The sequence below is a fragment of the Eublepharis macularius genome, chromosome 5 (genome assembly GCF_028583425.1).
Source record: "Eublepharis macularius isolate TG4126 chromosome 5, MPM_Emac_v1.0, whole genome shotgun sequence".
NCBI lineage: Eukaryota > Metazoa > Chordata > Lepidosauria > Squamata > Eublepharidae > Eublepharis > Eublepharis macularius.
This window is the reverse complement of record NC_072794.1, coordinates 149,070,618-149,097,936: the sequence shown is the minus strand read 5'-3', so window position 1 is coordinate 149,097,936 and position 27,319 is coordinate 149,070,618. Positions and strand designations below refer to the sequence as shown.

Genomic DNA, 27,319 nt, shown 5'->3' with positions numbered 1-27,319 from the left:
GTGAAGGGAAACACCTCTAAACCTAAAGCAGAAGGCCTTCAACAGTGTAATTTGCACAGCTTTGAACTTGAAAAATATACAAAGGAGAAAGTACTATTTGCCAAGGCAAAGGAAAAATGATGGGATGGATATTACACTAATAGATCGCTCACAAATCAGATCACTCACAAGTTTATGTCCTCTCTCTAAGACACCTTAAGCACGCTCCCCAAACTTCATGGTTCCTCAGGCATTTATGCTGTCTCCTATCCCCCCTCTAAATGCAGGACAAATTCCTTAAGTTAAGCGTATCTTGGTAATTTTAAACTAAGAAAAAGAGTTCTTTCCCACCCACTTCTTTATTTGTTAGTGTGCACCAAGAAATACAATTAGCAGGGTATAGAGAGATCCAAAACCTACACAGACTGAATTTTAAAAAAGTATTTGTCTTAGTGCATAAATGTTGCTTTTACATTAGAAAAAATATTGCACACGTATCTATTTATAGCAACCAAGAAAAGCAACGAATAGAAGTATGGAATAAATATATCCTTTCCCCTAAACCTTAACTTACCCTAAAAATGAAAACAACGTGTTGCCTTTTACTTCAAGGCTATAAGATACAGGACTTTTCAAACAGTATCTAGCCTTCTACTAGGCAACCCAACGAATTCTCCTTTTCTCTCTCCCCAAAGTTTTCCACTTCTCTCAGCCAGCATGGCATTGTGTACTAGGACCTGGGAACCCTTGGTTTGAATACCCACTCTACCATGGAAACTCAGTGAACATCCCTGAGCAAGTCACTCTCTCTCAACTAACCTGCTGTTGTGAGGATAAAATGCAGAAGGGGATGACGATAATATAAGCTGCTTTGGGTTCTCAATGGGGAGAAAAGCAGGGAGTATCTTAATTAATTAAAACTTCTGCCCAGTTCTTGATGGAATTTTCCAAGGGATTCTAGTGACTTCTATTGGTTGAAGTTTTTGGTATATTTTCTTTGTGCACCTTACACTCAACTATACTGCTGAATTGCCCAAATCCACGTTTCAATTGCTAGTTTTCCTGAGGAGCCAGATTCCCAGCTGAAATTCAATGCGGAAAAACTGGTTTCACAACAGCCTGTTCTACTTGGAGAGGCAGTTTAAAAGCAACTTCTGAACATAAATATGAGAAATTTTCCACCACAGCCATACATTTTATAAAGATTGCCCGCCACCCCCCCCCAGGGGAGAAAAGAGTCATTTCACCACATCTACATAAACACCAACCTAAATTTTATACTGTGCAGTTCCCCACTCAGCCCACCCTATTTTCTTAAATATCTGGAACAAAATCAAAAGCAGTACAAGTACTGCAAAAGGGAAACTCTTTAACTGATGCTCCAACACAACTCTGTAATGTTGACTCTTCATTCTGACACTCTTTTGGCACTACTTACTAACAAAAATAGTGATTAATCTGGCTCAGCAAAAGTTGCTGGGAATTTGAGTAAACATCTACATGTTGCCAAGGCAGCCCCCATGCAGAAGGTGACTGATAAAGCTGTACATCTTGTTCTTCAACCAATGAGGTGTTTGATTTTATTTAGCAACCTCAGATTATCTACCATTTTCCCATGTTATATGGATCCCTGGTCTGAGAATATGCAATATTTACTATACCAATGTAGCCTGCACATATTAACAGGAAATGTACTAGTTTTTAAAGATAGTGGTAAAGAAGTGGGATAGTGGGAAAGAAGTGGGATAGTGGGAAAGAACTCTTTTTCTTAGTTTAAAATTACCAAGACTGCAAGAGGGCACAACCCGAAGTTTTCTTCTTCAAGTATATGATTATTAGCACAATGCAAGTTGTCACTAAATATTCTCTCTCTCTCTCTCTCTCACACACACACACACACACAATATAGCCAAACTTTTCTTCATGTATGCACTAAATATTAGAATGTCAGCTAACGTTAAATTTTCATACACACTATATCTGCTTCGAAGTTATTAAAAATATTACTGTGGTCTTAAAAGCTTTATGAAGACAGTACATGAACTGCTTCTACACTGACTATCTCAACTTGCACAAGCACTGCTGTGACACTATTTAAGTCATTGCTTGCACAAGTCAGTTGCATTTGATGAAATGGGTTCTGGCTCACAAAAGAACAACATGTGCATTAGTCTTTACGGCACCACAGGACTCTTTGCTGGGCTTGAAGCTTAAAGACAGTTCCATAGTTTTTCTCCATCCTAAATTTTCCCTCTCCTCTCACTTAAGGTCTGATTACTGGCTCTGAGGCTGTTTGTCTTCCCCTTTCAATTGTATGCCTTCTTGGCTTTTAACTGCCTAAACTGTAATACAGAATCAGAGGTTTTTGTTTCTAGACTACATAGTGGAATTGAAGTCTTCAGTGCCATATCAGTTCCTCTTGCCAGTAAACAGGAAGCTAAACCCTTTTTGCTTTTAAACAGAATGCTCATCTTCCACCTCCTAACACTAAGAGGTCATCATACTTCTTTTGTCTAACCTGCAACTATGAAACTTTTCACTAAAATACGGGTGTTGAAGAGGGATCTCCTGCTCCTATCGGATTTTTTCTGATATAGTAAGAAGCAAGTCTTTCTTCATATATTAGGTTATTTTTTTCGAAGCAGTAAATGGAAGCATAAAGAGCTGTGGGTTGGATCCAAAGCACTATGAGCACTGCAGGGCTTGCAGACCAGGGGTCTTTACCTCCTCCCTTGCTAAGACCCTCAGAATTCTGCTTCTGGAAATCAGGAGAGCCCCATAAATAGCACAGGGGCAAAGAATGGTCTGTAATGGAATGTGGGAATATGCAAAATTCACCCCCCCTCCTCCCATAGAACTGACTCTCCTTCCTGTGTATATGTTTTAATTAATTATTGTTTTTATACTATGCTTTTTAAAGCTTGTTTTAATGTGTTTGATTGTTTGCCACCGGGGGGGGGGGACTAAGCTGGATGGAAAAGAGGCATAAACAGATTTTAAACAAAACATTATTATTAAAAAAATTGTAAGTGCTGTTCCACTGGTGTAAATGATGTTATGCTGGCAGAAGAGCATCTCTGAATTCAACCCTATTAATTCAAAAAAGTCTGTTATATTTTTCCTTCAAATTGTAACTTTGATCTAATTGGTTGTGTGCTTTTTATCAAACAACTGTGTTATGATAAACATCCTAAATATGATACATATTAGAGGCTCTGCAACATATGTGTGTGACATCTCTAAATGCAGAGTGAACACTGAAAGTCACAAACATAAACTGAAGGCAAAAGTTTGCGACTGGAGTATAATTAACCAGCAACAATAATAAGCCACAGCTGATGGTACAGGTCTAAATGTGCAGCAAAAGACTTGGCAGTCTGAAGTAGCCAAGGATGTAGATTTTATCACCTGATTGTGTGGGGAAACAAAGCCATGGCTACACTCATTTGCTCTCTCTCTCTCTCTCCTCATTTTCCAGGAAGAAGAAGCCTGGATTTTCCACAGCTACTTCAGTTTTTGTCTTTGTCTCATGCTCAGTGACTACACAGCATACACTGGAAGGAACAGCTGAATCAGCTGATACAGGGACAACAGTTGCATGAACAGAAGCAGTGCAATACCCATGTTATAGAAAAAAGGAGACAGCTGCTACACACAGCATACTTCCAGCTCAACAGACCTTCCTAAGATAATATAGACCACGTGTGTGAGGGCGAATGTGTGTGTAGAGGGGAGGCAGACAGCAGAGCTCAGCATAAGAAGAAAACCTCGAACAGTGGGTTAAAAAGGCTGAAAGAGAGATCACAGAAAGATTGAAAGGCTCAATCATGTGATGTGGCTCTCTTTTTAAAAGGAGCAAGAGACAACATCTGACTGATGATGTTGAGAAGTTTCCAAACCGCAGAGCTATTCAAAGGACCCCCCCTGTTTTCTCCTGGACAGTTAGAACCTATGGCTGATCAGAGACTGGGAAATTAATGGACTCACATACGGTCTGTCCTGTTGACCAGGTAGTCTTCTGGGAGTAAGGTCATAATCAAGCAGTGTTTTTCTAAAAGAGGAGATGCTGGAACTCATAATGTTCACCACCCTGGGGACTCTATTCAGGTGGCAGGTTGAGTCAGTGGCATTGCAATGTTTAAAATAAATAAATAAATAAAACACTTAACACAGAAACAAAAAAACACAGCCTTTCTGTCCTCAGCTTCCTTTGTTTATACTCTATGCACCATGTGGCACAATTAGCACAATACTGTGAAATGTTTAATTGCCTCGACCTCCTCAATCTGGACTGGCTGGTCAAAGGATGTGTCAGAACTAGTTCTGCTGTGTTCTGGCTGACAAAAAAAGCTCTGTAATCAACAACAACAACAACAGTTCATTTGTATACAGCTCTTCTGGACGTATTAGTCCCCAGTCACAGCGGTGAACAAAGTCAGTGTTATTTGGAGAGCTGAGGCTGAGAGAAGCAGCTTACCCAAGGCCACCTGGTGAGCTCTTGGCAGAAGTAAGATTCAAACCAGTGAAGTGCTACATCGCAGCCCAACCACTTAACCATTATACTACTGCTCCACTACCTTCTTTCCCAAGGAAAAAACATTTCCAAATCCAAGATGATGTGAAAACCTCAACAATTTATACACTGGATTCTCCACATACATTTTCCCTTACTTTGTGTATCATTATTGGTACAGAATTGAAGAAACTTGGGTGCAGAATGCTCATAGAATGTCACTCACAATAAGAGGTCTGTAGCAGTTATGAAGTTTGGAATCCCACAAAGCTGGGTTCTGGGGGGCGGGGGAGGTTCCCATCAAGGTTGCCCAAGTCTAAGAATAATTTAGCAACCTTGCAATATTCCAAATGAAACGAGCATGATGCTTCTCCAGCCTAGCAGTTCTTTTAATTGTCAACACAAAGATGAACGTTGAAAAAAAATATACCAAATAATGCTTTAATCTGATGACTCTGGAAGAGGCTACCAAATTGAAAGATGTCTTCATGCTATGTGAATGTTCATATTTATAATTGCATATTCATGTGATTAACATAATACAATGAAAAAACCTGCCTGTTCAGGCTCCACTAAGATGCATGCTCTAAGCAATCACATTTATATGTGGGCTTTCCTCCCTCAGTGGGGTGATTGATAGCAAGGAAATCAATGTGATCCATTTTATTCATTTCAGCATCAGTAGACAAGCGCTTGCAGGTTTAGTAGGATAAAGAGGAAAAATACCTGTCTGGCTGTGTGCTTATTGTGGGAACAAGGAAGTCATACTCCTGGGATTCAACATAGCCCTAAAGCCCCACTCTTTATTATGCTCCTCAACTGTTTTGTCAGAGAAGGGGCTGTGGCTCAGTGTTAGAGCATTTGCTTGGCATGCAGATGGTCCCCAAGTTAAAAGGACCAGGTAACAGGTGATGAGGACTTGAAGAACCACTGCCAGTCTGAGAGGACAGCACTTACCTTGATGGACCAATGACCTGATTCAATATAAGACAGTGACAAGTATTCATGTATCCTAAGTGAACCAAACTCAAAGTTTATACTAGGGACCACTGTCCCTAGTATAAACAAACTACTAAACCTCTTCTGTTAGCTCACTTCAACTGGTGGTTCCAATACATGAACCCCTTCACAGGCAATGTATAAAGCAGACATCTTCACTATTCTCATTCCACTTCCATGTAGTGTGAAAAGAACTCTTTGCCTATGTTGCAGTAATTTAGGACATTCATACGTGCAATTTAGAAGTGGCCTCTTCTTTAATGCTTTGTTTCCCTGTGCTTCTTTAAGTTTCTGAAATCGCTTTTTAAAAATCTGAACTTATGGTAGCAGTAGAAACAGAAAGCACTAATTAGACTTGCTTTTCTTTGTAAACAGCAGGGAACATTCAAATAAATTTTGCAGCAGAATAATTACTTGGAAACTTACACAAGCAAGTCACTCACTGTCCCCATTTCACACGAACCAGCCTTGTAGCTATGTAGCTACTCATGGAAAGTCATTTTCCAGGCAAACAGATTTCCAGAACCAACACAGAAGCCACTGTGAGGGACACCTGTGGGCAAGCAACAAGTGTGGGTTTTCCTGGATGTTATGAATTGGAAAAAAATTCCTGGAAATTTTTTGATACCATGAATTGATCTGTTTATTTGATTTTTATATTTAGCAAAGAAAGGTTCAGAAAGGTGCATATTAATTTTATATGTTGTATAGAAATCTCGAAAGGTTGAAGAGTTACAACCATATGAACCTTTGATGAAGGGGAAAAATAAAGCACAAATAATGTGCTTTACACATGAGTGATGGACTGCATTTAGCAGGTTTCCACAGTGTAGCAAAATCAAGAGAGCTGGGAGGGGGAGGGTTCATTATTTCCTAGAATGGAGAGCTTGAGTGACAAGCTGTTCCCTTTTCTCGGACTGGTCAGAGTTATTTTTATTCCATACTGGAATTTCTGTCAGTTAGGACCAGCTGGCTTCTGACAGGATTAAGAGTCAGGGAGTCTGACAAGAAAAGTCAGACAGGTCCACCTTTAGAGTGAAAGAAGAAGACTCCTTTGCCTTAATTGTAATATTACCGTCCTAAGGAAGACTTCTATCTAAGAATTTAAAGTCTGAGCATCAGCATAAGCTGAAGTATACTTAACATAGATACCAAAGAACTGGGAGTGTGTTTTGGGTGAGAGTGACTGGATAGCGGTTGAGACTCCCTTTCAAGCCAAAAGGAAGGGTTATATCTTCTGAGAAGATGATTAATTCCTGCCAAGTTTTGAAAGGAGTCTGAATCTGAGGAAGACCCTGGGTCTGTTGTGAAGGAAAAACAGATGTACAGTGCAATCCTAAGCAGAGTTACTCCAGTCTAAACCCATTGATCTCAATGGGCTTAGTCTGGAGTAACTTCTTAGGATTGCAGTGTTAGACTACTCCGGAAATAGAAATACCCTCTAGTTTCAGGAAAGGAGCAAGTTAGGTGCACAAAGAAAGTGACTAACTCCACGAAACCTGAACTGTCATAGGAAATGTCCAGAAGAAACACTGTTGCTGTAACTAAATTACAAAATAAAACACTGTTAAGAACCAAGAATATATGAAAATAATAATAATATAACAACAACAACAACAACAACAACAACAACAACATTTGGTTTATATACTGCCCTTCAGGAAAATAAGCTTCAAGGATACTATTTTGCCTGTTAGTGTATTCTGTAATACCAGCCAAATACCAAGAGTATTCTGTAATACCGCTGTTCTGTATCCTGTCTACACTTATTCAGTCCCTGCCTGTTAAATAAAGTTTTTTTTTTCTAGTGCCATTTCCAAGCACAAAAGGAAGAGGGCTCCTGCTTTTCCCCATCAAGTTCCTAGGCTGGGCTTAAAGCCAATATTATACCTGTGAGTCAGGGTGGGACAAACAGACTTTCTAAACCTCAAATATTAACATGCTACTTGGGGCAGCGCAGTCAAAACAGGGAAACTGTATTTTGGCGGGAATATCTGCCTTGTAGTGGGGAGAGTGAAAGGGAGTCCACCATAACATATTATATGGAACAGACCATTGGACACTTACCATGAAGGGTCTTTCTCCTCTGAGAAACGGAGGACATCTTGGGTGATTCCCACTATCCAATCAGGGAGGCAGGAACTTAATTATTTCTTCCTCTTCCTGTTGGTGTGTGGGTCACCCCTCCTCTCACTTCAGATGACTCCACGAAGCAGTAACTCCATATGTATAACTTAACTTTAACATTAGCTTTAACTATTTAACTAAAATGCAAGAGGAAGAAAGACATAAAAAGGAAGTATAGCACTTGAAAGAGAAGCAAGGAGGGATAAGTATACAAAGACCCTGGGAGGGCAAGATGTCTTCCGTTCCTCAGAGGAGAAGGACCCTTCACGGTAAGTGTCCAATAGTCCGTTCTCCCCCTGAGGCGGAGGACATCTTGGGGGCTCCCAAAGCAGTCAGTTTCCCTCGGGTGGGTTATGGTCTTCATTCTGGATTACATGCTAAAGAACTCTTCTCCCAAAGGCGGCATCCGCCAAGTCGTACAAGTTTAGCTTGTAGTGTTTTATAAAAGTGGAGATTGATGACCACATGGTGGCCTTGCACACTTCTACCGATGCTTGGTTGTTGAACACTGCATTGGTAACTGCGCTCCTTATAGAGTGAGCTGTAATGCCTTCAGGTACCTCTCTGATAGTCTGTAAGCCTCTGTGATGCAGGATCTGATACACCGTCCTATGGCTAACGAAGACATTTTCCCCCCAACATTAGGAGGACTGATGTTAATGAAGATGCACTCTGACCTTCTGATGTCCTCTGTCCTGGTGATATAGGCTTTGAGGGCCCTTCTCACATCCAGACAATGCCACTCCCTCTCCTTAGGGTGTCTCGGCGATGGACAAAAGGAAGATAAGCTAATCTCTTGACTTCTGTAAAAGGTGGAACTTGTTTTTGGAATGAAGGTAGGGTCCATACGCAAAATCCCCTTGTCTTTATGGAATATGCATAGGTGAGGTTTCAGTGATAGTGTGCTGAGTTCCAACATTCTTCTAGTGGAAGTGATAGTGACTAGGAAAATAGTTTTCAACCTCAGCCGGAATCTTCTTACCCTTAGGAATTTGTTCACGAATTTTAGATCTAAGATCGCTGTTCAATTTCCATTCCTTTTTGGGACTGTAAAGAAGATGGAGTAAACTTCTTTGCCTCGTTCCTGGGGAGGGACAGGTTCTATTGCTTGAATCCACAGGAGGTGATTGATTGCCTGATGAGTAATATGGTTTCTTTGTGGTTTTTTCCTGTAGGGGGGATGAGATGAATCTGTCTGGAGGATAGGTTTTGAACTCTATTGAGTAGCCTCTGGAGACAACTTCTTGGGTCCATTCGTCTGCTCTGGACTCGATCCATGCTTGGTGGAATTGAAGCAGTCTCTCCTCTACCGGTTCCTGACAGGAGCCAGGATTTAGATGCCTTGTTCTCAAAGTCTTGTCTGTCCCCTCTGGGTTGGTAAGGCCTGTTGGATTTGGTTCCAAAGGGACCATGCTTGAAGCTCTGTTTGGGGTTGTTCCAGGACGGGCATTTTGAATCCTATCTTGGTCTAGGCAGGGTGTGGTAGTTTCAAAAGGACTGCGTGCCAAACAGGCACCTATCGGTTCTGCACAAGGTCCTGGGTAATGCTTTTTTCTTGTCTTTTGTTTCCACAAGAATCTTGTCCAGGCAGTCCCCAAAGAGTTTGTTGCCTTGGAGAGGGTATGCTACTAGGAAGAACCTTAATCAAACATCAGCTTGCCAAGCTCGAAGCCAGAGGAGCCTTCTAGCCACCGCCGACAATGCCAGGGATCGTGAGGAAAAAGATATTGTGTCCAGGGTTGTGTCTGTGGTGAAAGTGCTTGCCTTGAGAATTCTGTTTGCTCCATCAAGTGAGCGACTGGATCAGCTGCAGTAGTTTGCGCACCCTAACGGCTGATGCCCTTGACATGATGGATGTTGTGGTCAATGCTTTGATGGCCATTGCCGCTGCCTCATGTGCCCTTCTGAGAGAAATTTCCACTTTTCTATCTAGACCGTCCTTGACAGAACCTTGCCCGTCTTCAGAGAGAAGGCCTGATGACTGAAGGGCTACTACTGGTGCATCTAACCTCGGAACCTGCAATAATTCATTTGCATAAGAAGCCCCCCCCCACTCTTTTCCTGCATGTTCAAAGCTGCTAGAGACTTCGAAAGGAGGTGCTGGTAGTCCTCCATCTTAAATAGCCTGTCAGACTGCTCTGGAGTGGAGATAACCTCCTCTTCTTCCTCTGACAGAAATTCGCCCTCCTTCCGGTCATCGCTGTCGGAGGATGTCCCTTCTCTCCAATGAGACCCTGCAGCGGTCTTTTTACTTAGGGTGGCCTTCTGGGCAGCGTTGGTGGGCCAGGAGGTGGGCTTTCTAGGTTTCTCCCATGAGCTGCTTTGGACAAGGGAGGAAGGGGGGAGGGAAGACAGCTCACTGCTGGCCCTGGAAGGAGCTGGCAAAGTCTTGCAAACCCGTCCCTCATGCTGTATAAGGGCAAGGAGCTCAGCAGAAGGGGGGTCCCGACATCATTCTGTACGTTACCCCTCTCCGATGCAGCATGTCACATGTGTTGGGATGTGTTTGTGGGCTCTGAACGGCTTTCTCCTGGCAGGAGGTTGGCCAGCACATCCTCTTTGCCTGCTTGCAGCTTGGCGCACTTGCTGCCGCTTTTTCCCGCCTTCTGTGTTGAGTGCTGCAAGGTGCCGTGCTTGGCCTGGGAACAGAGCTGCACTGACAATTGGGCCTCCGATGTCTGTTGTCTGGGCTTCTTGGTGGGAATGCACGGCTCCAGAGCCGTATTGGTGGCGGGAGCCCAATCCTGCCTCAAAGGCAGGACGGCACCGGATAGTTGCGAATCGTCCGCAGCTGCGGTGTTAGCAGGGAGGCCAGTCTTTTCTCCGTCTTCCCCCATGAAGCTCACATCAGAATCCATTTCTGATTGGTGGCCGAACTTGCTCTCAAGAATAGAATTAGGCAGAGGAGAAGAGGGAACAGATATAAGATCGGTCTAAGAAAGGTAGAAGCAAAGGCAGTAGGTACAGCAATAGAAGTGAAGAGAAATCAAAAGTGAAAGGAGGTTCAGCAAGCACGTTGTAGGCTTCTGCTCTCACTGGAGGCAGGAAAGAACTGAGAGGAGGGGTGACCCACACACCAACAGGAAGAGGAAGAAATAATTAAGTTCCTGCCTCCCTGATTGGATGGTGGGAATCACCTAAGATGTCCTCCACCTCAGAGGGAGAAATTATTTTTTCAGGACATTTTTAAAGGGTTAAAGATAGTACACAATAGCTTATTTTATTTTATCAAATGAAAGTGCTGAAATCTGTTGAGGTATTCATTTTGGCCATGAAGAGAATCACCAACTTCCATGCAGGGCCTGGAGTTCTGGAATTACGTCTCCTGACTACAAAGATTGCCTTGGAGGAAATGACAGCTTTGGAGGGTAGTTTCCCTCCTCTCTCCAAACTTTGCACCACTCCCAAATCTCAGGAATTTCTCATGCTGGAATCATCAATCCAAGTCGTGAATGAGATGTCTCTGTTGACCACTCACCTACCTCAGAGTTTTATACTACCTCACTGAGAGTATTGGGAGAAACCTTCCATTTCACTGTTTGCAAAAGCACTCACACAAATAGCTAGTTCAGAAAGAGACAAATGAACTGCTTTAACTACATTCTCTTTTGTTAATGGAGGGTTCCATCAGTGAGTATACAGGAGACAGATTTTATATAATCTCTCTCTAGCTCAACAAAAGTATCAAGCCATTGCTGTGCACTTGCAGGAAATAAAACCGAAGCTAAAACTGAGTTTTAGTTTGGAATAAGAACTGTTTTCAAGAAATCTGGAGTTTTAAAAAAAACTGAGCTGTTGTACATATTGTTGGGTTTTACCAACCAATAGGGCATGGGACTGTTGGACTGAGAGACAGTCGAACTTCCAAGGGATAATGATAAGCAAAGGGTTAATTATAACTTTGAAACTATCAAGCTTGACTGATGTGACATCGTTTCATAAAATTAATTATTTTTAGAAATGGAAGCTCTTCTATGGACAAATTTAGCTGGTGTCAACCAATTTTTATGTCATAGTTATGTGCAACACTGATATTAACAGCCTTATCTCAATAATATTACAGTATCAATCAAGGCATTTTGCTTCCTATATACTTTACATTAAATAATTCAATTTGTCCTCGGAATCACCTTGTAAAACAAGATATTGTTATTCCCAATGATGAGAAAATTTGACCCCAATCCACAGATCTTGTTTGTCAGTGAGAACTCATGTGTACACTGCCATTTTAACAGTTTGCCCTTTCTACAGAAGGGCGATTGGCTATTACTTCCTCTCTTGTGTTTAAAAGCAAGCATAGATTTATTCACCACTGGTTTCACAGTGTAATCTCGTTAAGTGATTCCCCCCCCACACACACACACCGCCCCTCAGAGAACTGCAAATGTGTAGGGTAATTACTCAGCATTCAATTCCTGTAAGTAAAGGATGACAGTATAGTGCACTTCTCATCAGTTATAATGAATGGCATCTGCAAGCTATTTGGAAAATAATTGAAGTTTTACACCTACACAATCAGGTAGGATTAATGTTATGAGCACCAGCTTGGAGGTGGTACTGGGAAGTTTAACCTACTGAGCATAGCCACTTCTCAGTAACCTTTCTTCAGTAACTAAAATAGAGGAAATTAGTAATTTGAAGGAAAATGTTTCAGCATAAAACATGAGATTTTTCTGACCAAATTTAAAATTTTTTTAACAGTCAGCTACAATTTTAACATCACCTGGCTCCTCCCAGCAGGCTCTCAGGACATTAAAGACCTCTTGTTCGGGAAGAGGGGAAACACAATTTGCATTTTTTTTAATTGTAAACTACTTTGAGCTGTATGAAAAAGTGGCATAGAAATATAATAAATTATCAAAAGTTATTGTTAGCTAAATAACAGAATATGCAATGGGTGCAAATTCCTGAGCAGCCGTGAACTCATTGGAGAGCTTTGTGCAAATATGCAGCCTCTCATCAAAATGGTAAATGGCCCACTAACCTTGTTTGTAAATCAGGACAGGCACACCAATGGTAGTAGGGGTGCGCAGCAAAAAAAAATTCAGTATCATTCAGATCTGGATATCAGGAATACCAGAAATATTTGGTATTCCTGATATCCAGGTCATTCTCTAATTGCATTTCATTTTCTTATCTTAGAGAACTGCAAATATATCTGGGCATTATACCCTATGGGGGGAACTCTCTGGGGGCTGGGAGGGGCATTTTTAAAGCCAACTCCACCAAATTTGCAGGGAACCTAGTCCTTCATGTCTACGAAAGACTCCCCATGTTTCAGGAAGATTGGACCTAAGGGCCCAAGCTATGGGCCCCTGAACAAGGTGCCCCCAGCCACTCTACATTTTTTCCTATTGGGGAAAACATTCCAAGGCTTTCCAGATCAAATAAATCTTAAGCAAAGGGGCAACCTCCCAACCCCAGGCCAAAAGCCAGACCCAATGCAAGCCCCATTCAGCTGAACTAACAAAACCAAACTGAAGCAAGGGAACATACATCAAACCAGAGATAAGGCACAACAGAACCAACAGGTATATGGCATTTATTTCTCCCATTTAGATTAAATTTTAGTGTATAGTACAGAACCAAAATGAAGCAAGGGAATCCCACCAGAACCAGATCGAAGCAAGGGACACTGAAACAAGTAAATAAACAACAAGCAAGCAATTCCCCTCCACAAGAAGCAACAAGTAAACAACAAGCAACTGCTAGCTTTTTTCCTAGCAACTGTTAGCTTTTTTTCCTGGTTGTATTAGTTTAAAGACATCTTCCCCAACGCACATCCCACTCATTCAAGCCCTTTGAAACAAAAACAGCTTGGAGAAGCAGCCAGCCTGTTTCAAACTGAAACAAAATAACAAAAACACCAGAAGTAGCCAACCAGCTTTTAACTGGCTGAGCGGCATTTTCAGGATAAAACCAAATATATCTATACCCAGATAACGGTCAATTTAGCCATTAAATGAACATCACTTGTTCTTTGTAAGTGTCATATGACAACACTGCATAACACACACAAGTACAAAAAAGTATGAAAGGTGGTATTTGCGCGGCTGTATTTAACAGTTTCAAGCTCCAAGGCGAAACCATTCTCAAAATGTTAATACAAAAACAAAAATCAGCCTTCCCATTATCTCATACACAGTAGGTATCTGCTCACTCAAAACATTTTGGTAAAAGTGGATCCCATGGCCCTAAAAAACCCATTAGTGTTGTTATGCCTAGCCCAGTACACTCTATATTAGCAGTTTAGCACAGTATTAGGCTTAATGAACACTAGTCACAAATACTTGACTCATGGCTTATTTTCAGACACTAGAAAAACACAACACTGCAAGAGGCATGTTAAAAGCAAGTTAATTAATTTTTCGGCAAGTCTAGGGAAATATTTCTTTAAATGCTTTAAATAAATTAGCCCCATGAGTGAGAAAATAAAAGAGTTTCATATTTTTATTCACACTACAGATTGCCATAAATGAATCGCATTCAATAATTACCTCCATTTCAGAGGTACAGCCAAACAATATGGTGCAATCTTACACAGAGTTACTGCAGGACTTACTTCTGGGTAGACCACTTAGGATTTCTCCTTTAGTCTACTAAGCCTTAAGAGATTTTTGCTGAACAAGCAAAATGCTGCCCACTGTTGTATCTCCTTCCTCTGCCCCCCAAAAGACTATTTTCTATTTACTGGATTAAGCTACAACTGTTTTCATGACACAAATTACCACCTATTCAAGTTCTATTAATACGACAAGAGCAGTCAGAAGCCTACAGAGTTATATACAGTTAAGTGTGATGGTAACATTCAAAACTGATTTTAAAAATATTCCTATATGAATTTAAAATGGATATTTTTTACCCAAGATGCCAGCTGTGAAAAACAGCCATAGTATCAGAATGTTTACCACTAATTTATTTTATTACCACTAAAAGTTTACAAAATGACACAATATTTTTCTGTGCACAATTTCACTATGGGGCTCTTTTGAAAGAGTCAACTGTCTCAAGGTATTTTAAGATAAGGATAAAGGTGAAATAATTTAGAAAGATATCTTAATAGTAAATTCATTATATTTAGAAGCAACACTAAAAAAAACCCTGAAATTCCCAGACATATCTAACAGTAAAGTGGCGACTCTTTGTGCAGATACCAAAAGTCATACAACAGTCCCATCCACAGATAAGATATGCATATGCGTGCAAGGGGGAACGTCTATCTACCAAGGGTGCTCTTTAGGCAGGCACACTTTAAATGGGAGTGAGGAAAAGGAGAAATCTTTTCTCTGCATTTTGATGTATGTTACAATGCACCTGCTGTATATATGCAACAGCAAATCCCTGTATATTTTAATCATAGCTACAAATGCCAGGCAACTGTTTCAACAAAGAAGGTTGGTAGAAGACATGAAGCTTAATATAACTAAGAGGAGAAATGCACTTGAAGCTGCATATACAATGTACTAGCAAATAAAAGTTTTACGCCAAGATACTCCAGATATGTGCCAGGAAAAGCTGAGTTATAAGTAATACATATAGATTAGGCACATTAACCCAACTGCATTATATAATTTATTTTGCTTTTGTTATTTGATGTATTTTAATTGCAACCCCATTCCTCCCTGAAAGAGCATGTGGCTTTATCCCAAATTATTCTAACAACCCCTGTGTGTTAGGTTATGCTGAAAGTATATAACTAGTCCAAAATCACCCAGTGAGCTTTGTAGCCATGTATGGTTTACATCCAAAGCTTTCTGGACTATAGTCAGTATTGGCTCCACATTGTAAGAAAGCAGATCTAGTCATAGCAGTTCCCATCTTGGTAACATGCAGACTAAATAACTATAAGATGCTTTATGTGCAATTGCCATTCAGAATCTATAACTGGTATAAACTGCTGCTGCCATAGTCCTCACTGGTATGTGCCATAACCAATGTGTAAACCTAGCACTGCTGCAAGGACACTCACTTCCACTTTGTTTCTGGACTCAATTCAAGGTACTGGCTTTAACCCTTGATTGGGTCCGGATTACTTGAAAGCTCTCAGCCACCTGTATGTCTAGCTTGTGAGGTTGAAGGATGGTAATCCCGTGGAATATGAGATTAGACTGAGGCCCTCAGAAGACTTTTTCAGCTATAACCCACAAATTGTAGAATTTCTCTTCGAAGAGTTGACATTGGCAGTATCCCTACAGGTATTTGTGAGCAAACTGAAGACATTCTGGAAGGCCTCTGCATCTGCCTGGCATGCAGAAGGGCCCTAGGTTCAATCTCTGACATCTCCACTAAAAAGAACTAAGTAGTCAGTGATGTGAAAGACCTCTTCCTGTTGCTTTAAGAACTCATATGGGTGGACACATGACCTAAGTGTACTAAATAAGTAAGAATCTAATTATGGGTAGGGCAAAGTGCTAGGCAGGACACTGAAGGCCCATTCATTAACAGCTGGAAATCCTGCTCCAAACTCTCCCGTGATGCTGAGGCTGAGCATTGCCCACGCACTTTCAAAGTTATTTTTGCAGCTTCGTTTTCCATTATAAAAAGGAAGAAAAATCAAACCAGAGATATTCTGAGATGCTGCATTCTTCCCTCTCGTACAAGATCCAGTGCTTAAATAGCATGAGCACAGAATACACACAGCCCAAAAGGTAATCAATAAATACTATATAATAAAACTTGTTGCCCATTTATGGTCAGCCTTGGAAGGCACTAATTTCATGTGCGAACCAACTAATTATATCCTAATCAAAATGTTGATCAAAGTGTCATGTTACAAGGCCAACTCAATTATTTCTGGTAGCAATTTTAAGGTTCTGAATAAACCATTCAATAACACAGGAATTATCAATGGATTATTACTAATGGCATTTAGTCAGGTAAATATATGGCATCCTGTTAACACTACACAATCTAATCATGTCATATAAAAGCCTCCCTGACCAAAGAGGAAAAGTGGGGTATAAATATTTTAATAAGCAAAATAAAGAAATATCCAATAGGTAGATCTATTTTTGGTAATGCCACCCTTGGTAAGTTTGAAGTTATTACCACTGAGTATATGCTAAGCAAATTTCTGAGCATGCATTATTTTGCAATACTCAAAGGCTCTGCAGATATTAAGCTGTTTTTCACTGTCATTCATATCTACTGTAGAAAAAAGAGCCAATGCACGAAGGACAATGGAACCCCTTCATTCAACAGAACAAGATGTTTATCATTTGATAACAGACTCACAGAAGAAGGTGACAGTCCCCAGAATGGAATGAACTCTACAACTATGTACATAGTCTGCCAACAAGAATACAGATTTAGTAACTACATTTCTTCCCTTCCCTTGCTCAGTCTAGTGTTTTTGTGATTTAAAAAAACAACTCTCGGATGTCTGCGCCCAGAAATCTAACACAAAATTTACTTGACAATAAACATTGACCTTCTACTTCTCAAATGCTAATTACAGTAAGCACTGAATAAATTCAATACACATACAAGTTATATGGCAAGAAGGACCCAGAGATGCATAATAAAGTAGAATTTTAAATTGCAAGCAACTAAGCTAAGCATATCTTGCTCATCAATAAACTTCACCGGATGAATGTGAGCCAGCTGTGCTCCCCAAGCCTAACTACTTCAGAGTCTCTGCAACAAGCAAATTCAGTGTTTAAAAATTACAGGAAAGGGATTCAAATGTAAAGTATAATAAGGTTATCATTTAAAAAATTCTACTACAATACACATTTGGAATAACATTGTCCACCATCACATCTCAAAAAAGATACCATGAGAGATCAAAGAACTGGAGCATTTCTCTGCTAGAAAACGCTAAGAAGCTTGGAATGTTGTCATTTTTGAAAAAAGAATAAGATCAAAATTATGAACAGAGCGGGATTTTTTTCTTTCTTTCTCAATCTTAGAAGCTGGAGTGAGACAATGAAATCAAATTGTATGTTTATGATAGACAAGAGAAAGTATTTCTGTACACAAATGCAAACTCAAACTCCTGGCAATGGCTATTAGCTGAAGTAGCTTTTAAAAAAAGATTAGGACAAATTCATGGGTTTACCAATAGCTAACTGGGATATCAACATTCAGAAGCATTCCAGATGCTGGAGGATGGGCAACAGGGGAGGTCTATAGCTTCCACCTCCTGCTTGGGAGCTTCCCAAAACATCCACTCAGAAAGAGACAGCAGGACTAGATGGACTGCAGGATTTCAATCCTATCTTCAATTCTTAAATTACACAGTATTATCACCATACCACAGACCTAATAGCTTACACAATCCTACTACATAATTCTGTAAGCGTATTTCCGACGACTCATCGTCACAGGCGCAGTCCCGGCAAGCCTCTGGGCCTCAGAAAGGCCTGCAGGTCGTTTCTGCCCTCCTTAGTTCCGATTGGGTCAGGCCGACATGGGGTATGCATGGCTTGCCTGTGCTCCGCCTCCCAAGTCTTCCCCCTCAAGCCTCAATCTGCCACAGGGGAGGGGGCGCAGGAGCACTCCAGGGCCCTTTCTGCCCCCCCCCAGGCAGCGCTCCCGAGCTATACAGCTGCCTGATTTGGCCGAAATCGGGGCTGAATCAGGCAGCTGCAGGAGGGCTCCTGCGCCCTTTCTGCCCCCCCCCCAGCAGCGCTCCTGGGCTCCACAGTGGCCCAGTTCAGCCCAAATCGGGGCTCAATCAGGAGGCTGCAGGGTGCAGGAGCACTCCAGCCCCCCCCCCCCCCCGCAGCAGCGCTCCTGGGCTCTGCCCAAATCAGGCCTGGGATTGGCTGGTGGAGTAAAGTCTAATTGTTCCAGTCTCTGGTTAACCAGCCTCTTCCATTTACTCTGGAAGGGATCTTCTCTTAATCTAAAAAGTAGTTTTGCAAATTCTTGACGGATAGCTATACTGGATACACACTTTGGTAACCTGGTTATTTTTCTCAGGAATTTTAATAAAAAGGAATCAATAGTCTCAGATATACCTTCAGCCCACACTCCAGCACCATAAAGTATCATTTGATTAATTTTACCCCAAAAGGTCTTTATAGCTGCTGGATAATATTTCCCTCCTTCTGTGTGAAAGAAACGTGTCAAGGCATTTAAATATGGTTTTATCTTGTAGGAGATGGATTGGAACTGATTTTTCCAAGATAGGTCTTGGGAGAATGTAATGCCTAAATATCTAAATGTTTTTACTTGTTCAGTGTTGGTATCTGCCATCCTCCAATCCTTTTTCTTCAGGCAGCATCCTCTTGCAAAGACAACTACTTTGCATTTTTCAGCATTTATAGTTAAGCCTTCATCAGTACAGTAGGAGTAAAAGCTAGCCAGCATGCGTTTCAATCCTATCGATGTGCGAGAAAGTAGAGCAGTAACATCAGCATAAATTAGGATTGAGAGATCTTGATTGTTGAGGGTTGGTGCATGGTGGGTAGGTCCTGAAACTGCTTTAACGATTTAATCATTGATGTAAAGACTGAATAAGTAGGGGAATAAAAGAAAACCTTGTTGGACACCTTTAGAGGCTGGAATAGGATCTGTAGTCTGGCCTTCAGGGATATATTTGATTTTCACTTCTGTGTCACAATACAATCTAGTCAATAGCCATAGCAAGCGCCCGCTGATCATAGTTTCCTTTAGCTTCTGCCATAGTCTAGTTCTAGATATGCTATCAAATGCAGAGTGTAAGTCCATACAGGCTACATATAAATGATTATTTACTGTAGTGGTATACTTTTCAATCAAAATAGCCAAGACACAGTAACACTTTAAAGACCAACAAGGACTCAAATCTTGCTAATCAAATTTAGATACAGCTTAATTATTACAGGACATACAAGCTGAGGACTTTACAGAACTGACCCAAAGGCATTTAACAAACAATGCAAACAGAACATGCACACTGTGCAGAAATGCATACTTCTCAGTTAGAGATGCCAGAAAGGAAGAAGGTATTTTTATTATACAATTCAGGAAGTTTTTATCATCCTAGAAGGATTTGGCCACAGTACTGGGTTTATATACTTCTCAACATTTTGGTGTATTGAGGAACAAATTTGCATGTGGCATTTCAGTTTGGAGAGGATGAGTCATCCTAGCTTTGAGCAAAAATGATGAATTCATTTTAAAAATAAGAACCCATTAAAATTAACATGCTGGAAAAGTTACAGGCAGATTAGAGGGTTTTGATCAAAATCAATGGGTCCCAAACCTCCCTTTCCTTCACTAGATTTTCACACAGATACAAGTTTCCAAATAATACATTTAGTAAAATGGTAGGTTCCAATTGAAAAAATATACCCATTCCAGGGCCCAGCACTGTAGGCCAGTAGAAAATTGTGGCCATGGGAAACAAAATTACAGTAGTACAATTTGTGCCTTTAATCTTCTACAGAATTCAAACTCTTATTTTCAAAAAGTCCTGCTCTTACTATTATGGATCCTTCCATGTATGATTAAGTCATGTAAGAATAGCTGTCAGATCTACATCAGAAGAGTAAACTACACTTTATTTCGTCCTAAACTGTCATGGGGTTTTGGTATACTTCAACAACAGTATCAAGAAAAAAAAAGTTAGCATAGAATCAGGCAGCATTTTAAAACTGTAATCAAGTCTGCCAACATTAAAAGGTGCCAGACATGCTTTTCACATCTGAGAACTCTTACATAACACCCTGTAGAGATCAGTACTAGTTTTTTTTTAAAATAAATTTTTTAAGGTAATGATTAAAACTCGCAACAATATTACTAAACTGAACATTCCATAGGACTTGTTCATTCAAAATTATCTTAAGACACTTAAGAGACAAAATGATTGCTGGCTGGTTGCACACATATCACAAATCTCCTGCCTTTATTTTTTTTATATATATATGTATATACACACCCCAATATTTCCTCTTAGGAGTATCAGAAATCTTTCACCACTCTATCTGCTACTATGCTGGAAATTGTCTTCATATCCTATTTCCTGTTTTTATCAAGACAAAAGCAGGCTAAAACTATTTAAATACCTACATAAAAGGCCAGGCCAAACCTTAAACTTCCCGTCTCCCGGATATTGCTCAATACCCTTCTATCTTGAGTGAATTTTCTTCATTCCTAATGAAATGGTGAAGATATTTATGTACTGAACATGTCAATCATCCACCTGAGACACTGATTTTTCTAGTCTGCATGGTCTATTACTATTGCTTGCAAATATGTCACATAACCAGTGTTCTCATTTAATCTGTGTTTTATCCTTACTGCACACCAAAAAACTAAACTATTAGAGAGAAAGGTGCTAGGCTAGCCTTCACTCTGACATGCTAAAATTCTGAAAGTCCCACCCCCCATGAGGGAACATTCCAGCATATGAAAGTCAAGACACAAGTTTACTACCTAATCCAGAGTTTCCAAGAACAAGATCCTGGTTGCCTCAAGAAGAGTGGTACACTAAAATATTTTCTAAGACACTGGTACAGTCTGGAAAACAGATTGTCTTCTTTGCTTCTGTCCTGGGCATCCTTCCCAAATGCTTATGCCCTGGAGAATTTGTGGCAAACCATCTGGCACCCAAATGCCAAAGTACTTCCACTGAGTACTCTATGTCATATTCATTCCTGTCACACTGTGTAACAGGAACACAACATGAATATGTTATCCTTTTCAAAGGTTTCTTTTTTTTGTCTTTTACAAAGCTCCTCAAAGTACTCAATTTTCATTGTTTTACAGAATTACTGCTGTTATTGGTAAAGTGTAGTTTGTGTATGTTGGAACTGGGAAGAAATAAAAACTCTTCAGTTTATCACAAGCAACCCCACAGTACGAGTGGCTAAAGCTGGGATATACATAAAATAAAATATGAGACGGTCATAAAATGTTGGTGTCATCTCTGCCAACCAAGAGTTGGATATTGCAGACTGGCTGCCTCCAATGCCCTTAATGGAAATGGCCACGTGAGACACCCACATAGACAAATACAGTTTGCCTTTATTTATATTTTTATTCTGCTTTTTCATCAAAACTAACTGTGACAGTAGTTCTTAGGAATTAAAAGAAAACAGAAAGGCCATTAAAACCAAATTCAAATGTTCTGTAACAGAGAGGTCTCAGCTAAGCTGAACCCAGGCACGTGGGAAGCAGCGCCTCTCATTCTCTTTCTAAGGCAAAATCAAGGGCAGTTGAAAGCTGGAGGGAGGCTCAGCTGGATCCTGGCATGATGGGAAAGTGATGGCCTCACCAAAGGCAGCTGGAATCTTTACCACAAACTTGTAAGGAGCTGCTTATCTTCTGTCTTAGGACAAGTAAGAATTACCAACAGGCAACAAGACAAAAAAGCTTTTGTAAATTGTAAGACAATTTGTTCTTTACTAACCCTTGAGGTGCCATACATCACTGACAGATACGTGTGGGAAGACAAGCTAGTAAAGTTTGTGTAGGCTTGAAGCTTTTGTGGACTTGCTTGCAAGTCTACTTTAAGCACTCCCTGCTTGAGTGTAAAATTAAAGGGTACGTGGGCACACTCAAGGACCCCCAATGATATGACTACCTAACCATGAAAAGCTCCACTTGATTTTCTGCAAGGCTGTAAGGCCTACACTCCATTCCTTGCTGTGCAGCAATTATTATTGGCCTCTAATTCTGGAGATCAGTGTCAGGTCTGTAATTATTTCCAACAGCAAAGCAAAAAATTACCAGAAAACGTCACTGTATCTTGCATACAGCAGAGAACAACAAATATTTTGCACATCTCTACAGATGTAATGTTTACACAATGAGGTTTCTGTATGAAGAGAAAACTGACTGAAGATACATGGATTGCATCCTAAGAACAAGTTCCATCAGCACTAGAATCTGTCATTCAGCACACTTTCCCTTGAGTGAGCGCTTGCACAAGAAGCAGCACACTTCATAGCAGAGACTAACTAGCACATGTAGAACTTGTCCATAGGATGCAATTTTTGTTCAATTTTATGGCAATGGAAAAATAATTATAATGAAGCCAATCTCTCAGATCACATAAATTACATTAGAAAATGAACCTTCTACTTATCATTAATATTTATTTAGTGCCAACAGTACAGTAGGAGATGTTCAATGACAGTGGAACAATTCCTGTCAAGATCACTTACAGATTGGATAAAAAGCTTATCCAGATGGCAGCTTCCCTCGAGTGCAGGTTTATGCTTTAACAGAAAACCAGAAACGGAGGAAAAGAGATATTAAAGCAGATTTTTTGTGTAACAGTTCTTTTTTTAAGAATGGCATCACACAAGTTTTCATACTGCCATGTTTGAACAAGTAAAGATCAGCATGGGGATTCACACAGATTATAACACTGGAAGCTGGAAAAATCCATCTGGAACATCTTAACACAGGCAGGACAAAATTGATAGGGCTTGATGAGAAAAAGTGAAAGATGACCAATTGCTGGGAAGGACACAGAAAAGGAAGCTATGGTGACCAAAGAAACACTTTGCAAATGAAGCAGTTTTTGAGAAGCAGTAGAGGGGAAACAAAAAGCTGGCTGGATGAGAGAAGCTCAGGGAGGGGAAAGGGCAGAGGTAGCTGTCCCAAGCACAGAATAAATCCAATACAATGCGTATAACCTGTACACAGCCCAATTAGAGGCCTAGATAAAATTTAAACACATCCAGTCCTGATGTTTGTTAATTAATCTTGGATTCAAAATAAGTACTAGACAACTCTAGCCAAGATTAATAGGGGTGGGGAGGTGTTGGTGGTGGTGGGGGGGTAACACTGTGAAGCTAAGCTATGGTCTGTCACTTCTGGAAATGGTGAGAGTTAAAATATTTCTCAGGTACATGTTTACTAAAACACCCAGGCATTTAATGCCAAAAGACATCTGTGCTGTGCCGAGCCGAAACAGAGGCTGTAATTTTAGAAAATATATACATTTTAAAGAGAATTAATTTTTCCTAAGAACACCTACTGAGCCTTTAACAATATAAGATCTCACAGAGAACACTAATGAGTTATATTATGCAAAGCACATGGAATAGAACTACCCAAGGGCAACCAACCACCTTTATGTAATCCCCGTACTTTTGCTTACATGATATACCATCTGAACATTACTACTATACATTTAGCCACTCCAGTATAATATATTATGCAAAGCCACACGGAGTATTTTTTCTTGAACAATCTGTTTCCACGACAGATTTTTAAAAAACACCCGTAACACAAAATTCTGAGGTAGTTAAAAGCCAGAAAAAAGATGGGTGGGTGCCGAACCGTCCCTATCGAGCCAGTCCCCACTTCCACACTTATGCAATCCAATCCTATATTATTAGGCTACCTAGCCCATTGAAAACAGTGTTTAACTTTGTATGCTGCCTTTATTGGAATCAAGCAAACTCATATCTATTTAAGCAGCTCATATTTTGCAAAAGGTTTTCCTCTGTCCTTCATAACATAACTGGAAGGAAATAAATTGTTTTTGCAACTCTTCCATTCTCCAAGATCCCCATGGCAAGGGATAAATTCATTCACCATCCCTATGGAGTGAATAGTAGCAAAGCCCAATCTTGAATATTGATTTAGCCTGGCAGCATATGAACTAAAACCCCATCAATATCCATTAAAATAGAGCTTACGAAACTTCAAGCCAAAAGAGACCATTAGAGGATTGGGGAAAGTACCAACCCTGCCCCTCACCCTACAATATTGTCTATTCACAAAAAAACCCCTGAGGCAGCAGAACATTAATGCAGGTCACAATGCTAAAAGATATAAAATCAAACCTTATAACCAGCCCACCTATTTCTGTGTATCACACTAGATACATGTTCCTGTATGCTATCTTCTACCACATGTAGCATATTCTGAGGGGAAAACAACCCAGGAAGCTTATTAAAAATACAAGCAAAGAAAAAGTGCCTCTTTCTCCAACACTGTTATCTTCTGGGAAACAATGTCTTTAAAAAGAAACTCAAAGTTATAATTATCCACTGAACTCCTACTGAAAATAAAATCCAACTGCAGCATTATATATACACCCATAAGAAATTAAGATTATTCAGATGTCAGGTTGTATTTTTCTATTCCCTAGAGAAAAAAGGATGCCTATTAAGGTAGGAAGATACTGCATAAAGATGTTTGCGGGATTGAAATACTTGAAAATAACATCTAGCAATCCCAAAGAGATCTCTTTAACAGTTGGGGAAGGTTAAAGAATCGGCTGTAGAAGAGACACAGAAAATATTTTTCATCAGAGAAAGGCATAGTACAGGAACAGGCCAAATGATGAGCTCTATCTTGCCTACAGCCAGCAGGGGAAAAAAAGAGCCAGAAAGGGATTATTAGGGGGATTATTGTTTCCCTAAGCAGAATGAAGGGATAACTACATTGATCATTATACACTTGCTCAAGGGCTCTGTAAAGAAAGCCGTTAATTAAGGAAGCACTAAAAGAGGAGTTACCCCAAGCAAACTGCACATAAAGATGAGAGGTGATGGGGGGGGGGGCTATTCAAGCTCCAGCTATTGCTAGGATTCCCCTATAAAGGAAAAGTCTGGGGAACTGAAACAATTTCAACCAGAAGAGTGGATCATGAGGAAACAAGAAGAGCCCTGTAGAGATTACAGCAAATGTGCATACAGTCCAATCTCTGTACAGTGTACACATGTTCTCCCCTCTCCCCCCCTTGCAAGCACACTGGGTCATTCCTAAACGACATTACACAAAGATAGGGGCAAAAACAGGATTGAAACCCCACATTTCTCCATTTATTTTCAAAGTAAAATATGAACAGAGGTACCCCATCCTCTGTATTATAGGGCTGCTTCCCAAGACGTAGCACAAGGCAGGGAATAATAACAACAATAGCAATAATAATAGACATGCGGTGGCGGGGGGACCCAATAAATAGGGCATCTTTCCTGTTTGGATTCTTTTTAAGCACGTTATTTTTAACACGGTACATCCTCTCCAAACCGAAAGCACATGCATGCCAAGCCGGGAACAGGCAGCTTTGTATACAAGAGGAAGAAAAGGGAACCACAGAGGGTCTCCTTCCTTCCACCCACAGCAGGCTGAAGCTGCCTCTGAGATGGGGCGAAGCACAAAGAGAACCGAGCCCAGCGCTTGTCCACCCCCCCTCCCCCCGCCGCTGTGGCGAGAGGGCGAAGCGGGGGCCGCCCGAGGCGAGGCGGCAGAAACTAAGGCCGGACAATGGGAGAAGCAGCCGGCCGCCCCTGAGGCTCGTTCGCTCGCCTCCCCGGCCGCCGCCTCGGCTTCCTTCCCCGCTCACCTGGTAGATGGCGGCCCAGCTGTCGGCCTGGTCGAGCCGGTGGAACTCCTTCTCTATCTCCATGGCGCGCGGGGCCCAAGGCCGGGCCTGGCCGCCGCGGTCGCTGTCCCCGTCCTCGGCCACGGCGAGTCCCGGCGCTGCTTCCTCAGGAGCGCCGCCGCGGCTCCGGCTGCCTACTCCGAGCACCGACGGCGCCTCCCCTTTCCTCTCGCCTCCCTTCTCTTTCCCGACTCCGGCCCACGGGAAGCGACGCAGCCAGCCCGGCCCACACGCCTTCCGGGACGGCCCCCGAGCGGAGGCAGAAGGGGAAGGCTGGCCTCCGCCGTGAGGGGACAGAGGAGCGGAACGCCGCGGCGGGCGGAGCAAGGCTTCTTCTCCGAGCAGGGGGCGGCCAAACGCCCGAGGGAAGAGAGGAGGGGCGCGTGTAGGTGCTTTGGACATGACTGAGCGCGAGAGCTCCTCTGAGCATGTGCGGAGTGCGCTTCTCCTCTCTCCTCCCTAGGGTTGCTAGCTCCAGGTTGGGAAATTTCTGGAGATTTGGGCAGTGGAGCCTGGAGAGGATAGAGTTTGGAGAGGAGAGGGACCTCAGCAGGGTATAATGCCACAAGAGTCCACCTTCCAAAGCAGCCATTTTGTCCAGGGGAACTGATCTCTGTGGGCAGTTGACCACCTGGGAGATGTCCAGCCACCACCTGGAGGTCGGTAATCCCAAGTTAACAGCAACGCATTGGCCTTATTCTTGGCATTTGTAGTCTTGTTAGCAGATCTGAGGGGGAAGGAATTAGAGTTGCCACCCTTTAGGCGCAGGTGGTGATTGGAGATCTGAAATTGCATCTGAGAAAAGGTGGGCTGTATGGCATTATACCCTGCTGAGGTCCTCCCCTGTCCCCAAATCTCTTCCTCCCTGGGTTCTACCACCAAATCTGGAATTTCCCACCTCAGAGTTAGTAGTTGTAGGAGGGATCATGCCAAGTTTCTTTATAGACACAAAAGTGATTGTTTCATAAACAAAAGTCACATATTTTTTGTTAGGACCAGCCAATACGACAAGAAAACATGCACAAATAACACAAAAATTTAATGTGTATCCTAGTGTGGGTAGTGGTTAGAGTGTTGGACAAGGATCTTGGAAACCCCAGATTTAAATCCCTACTCTGCCCAGAGATTTTGCTGGGTGACCTTGGGCCACTCGCACAATCTAACCGACAAAAGAGATTTGTTGTGAGGACCAAATGGAGGAGGGGAAAATGAAATAAGCCACTTTGGGTCTCCGTTGAGAGGAAAGGCAGGATGTAAAGAGTAGAGAAAAAAAAATCCTTGCTTCTGATAAAACGTATTACATGGCCTTTGGATTGTGCTTTGGGATGCCTGCAGTCTCTAGGTTTTGTCCTTTGTCCTGGTCAAGATACGAGGCAGAATGAGGTGGCCAGGTGCTGAGGCAGTAGAATGGACTGTCTTGC

General features: G+C 41.4%; 1 protein-coding gene across 1 annotated transcript in view; it reads right to left on the bottom strand.

The window, feature by feature from the left end:
• The window catches only part of PTPN1 (protein tyrosine phosphatase non-receptor type 1), an 80,122-nt gene extending 54,063 nt beyond the window's left edge, over positions 1–26,059 (bottom strand). The window contains exon 1 of the mRNA XM_054980288.1: positions 25,860–26,059. Within this exon, the coding sequence (XP_054836263.1) occupies positions 25,860–25,922 (63 nt within the window). The 5' untranslated portion in view covers positions 25,923–26,059. The remainder of the gene's footprint in view (positions 1–25,859) is intronic.
• Positions 26,060–27,319: the final 1,260 nt, after the last annotated feature.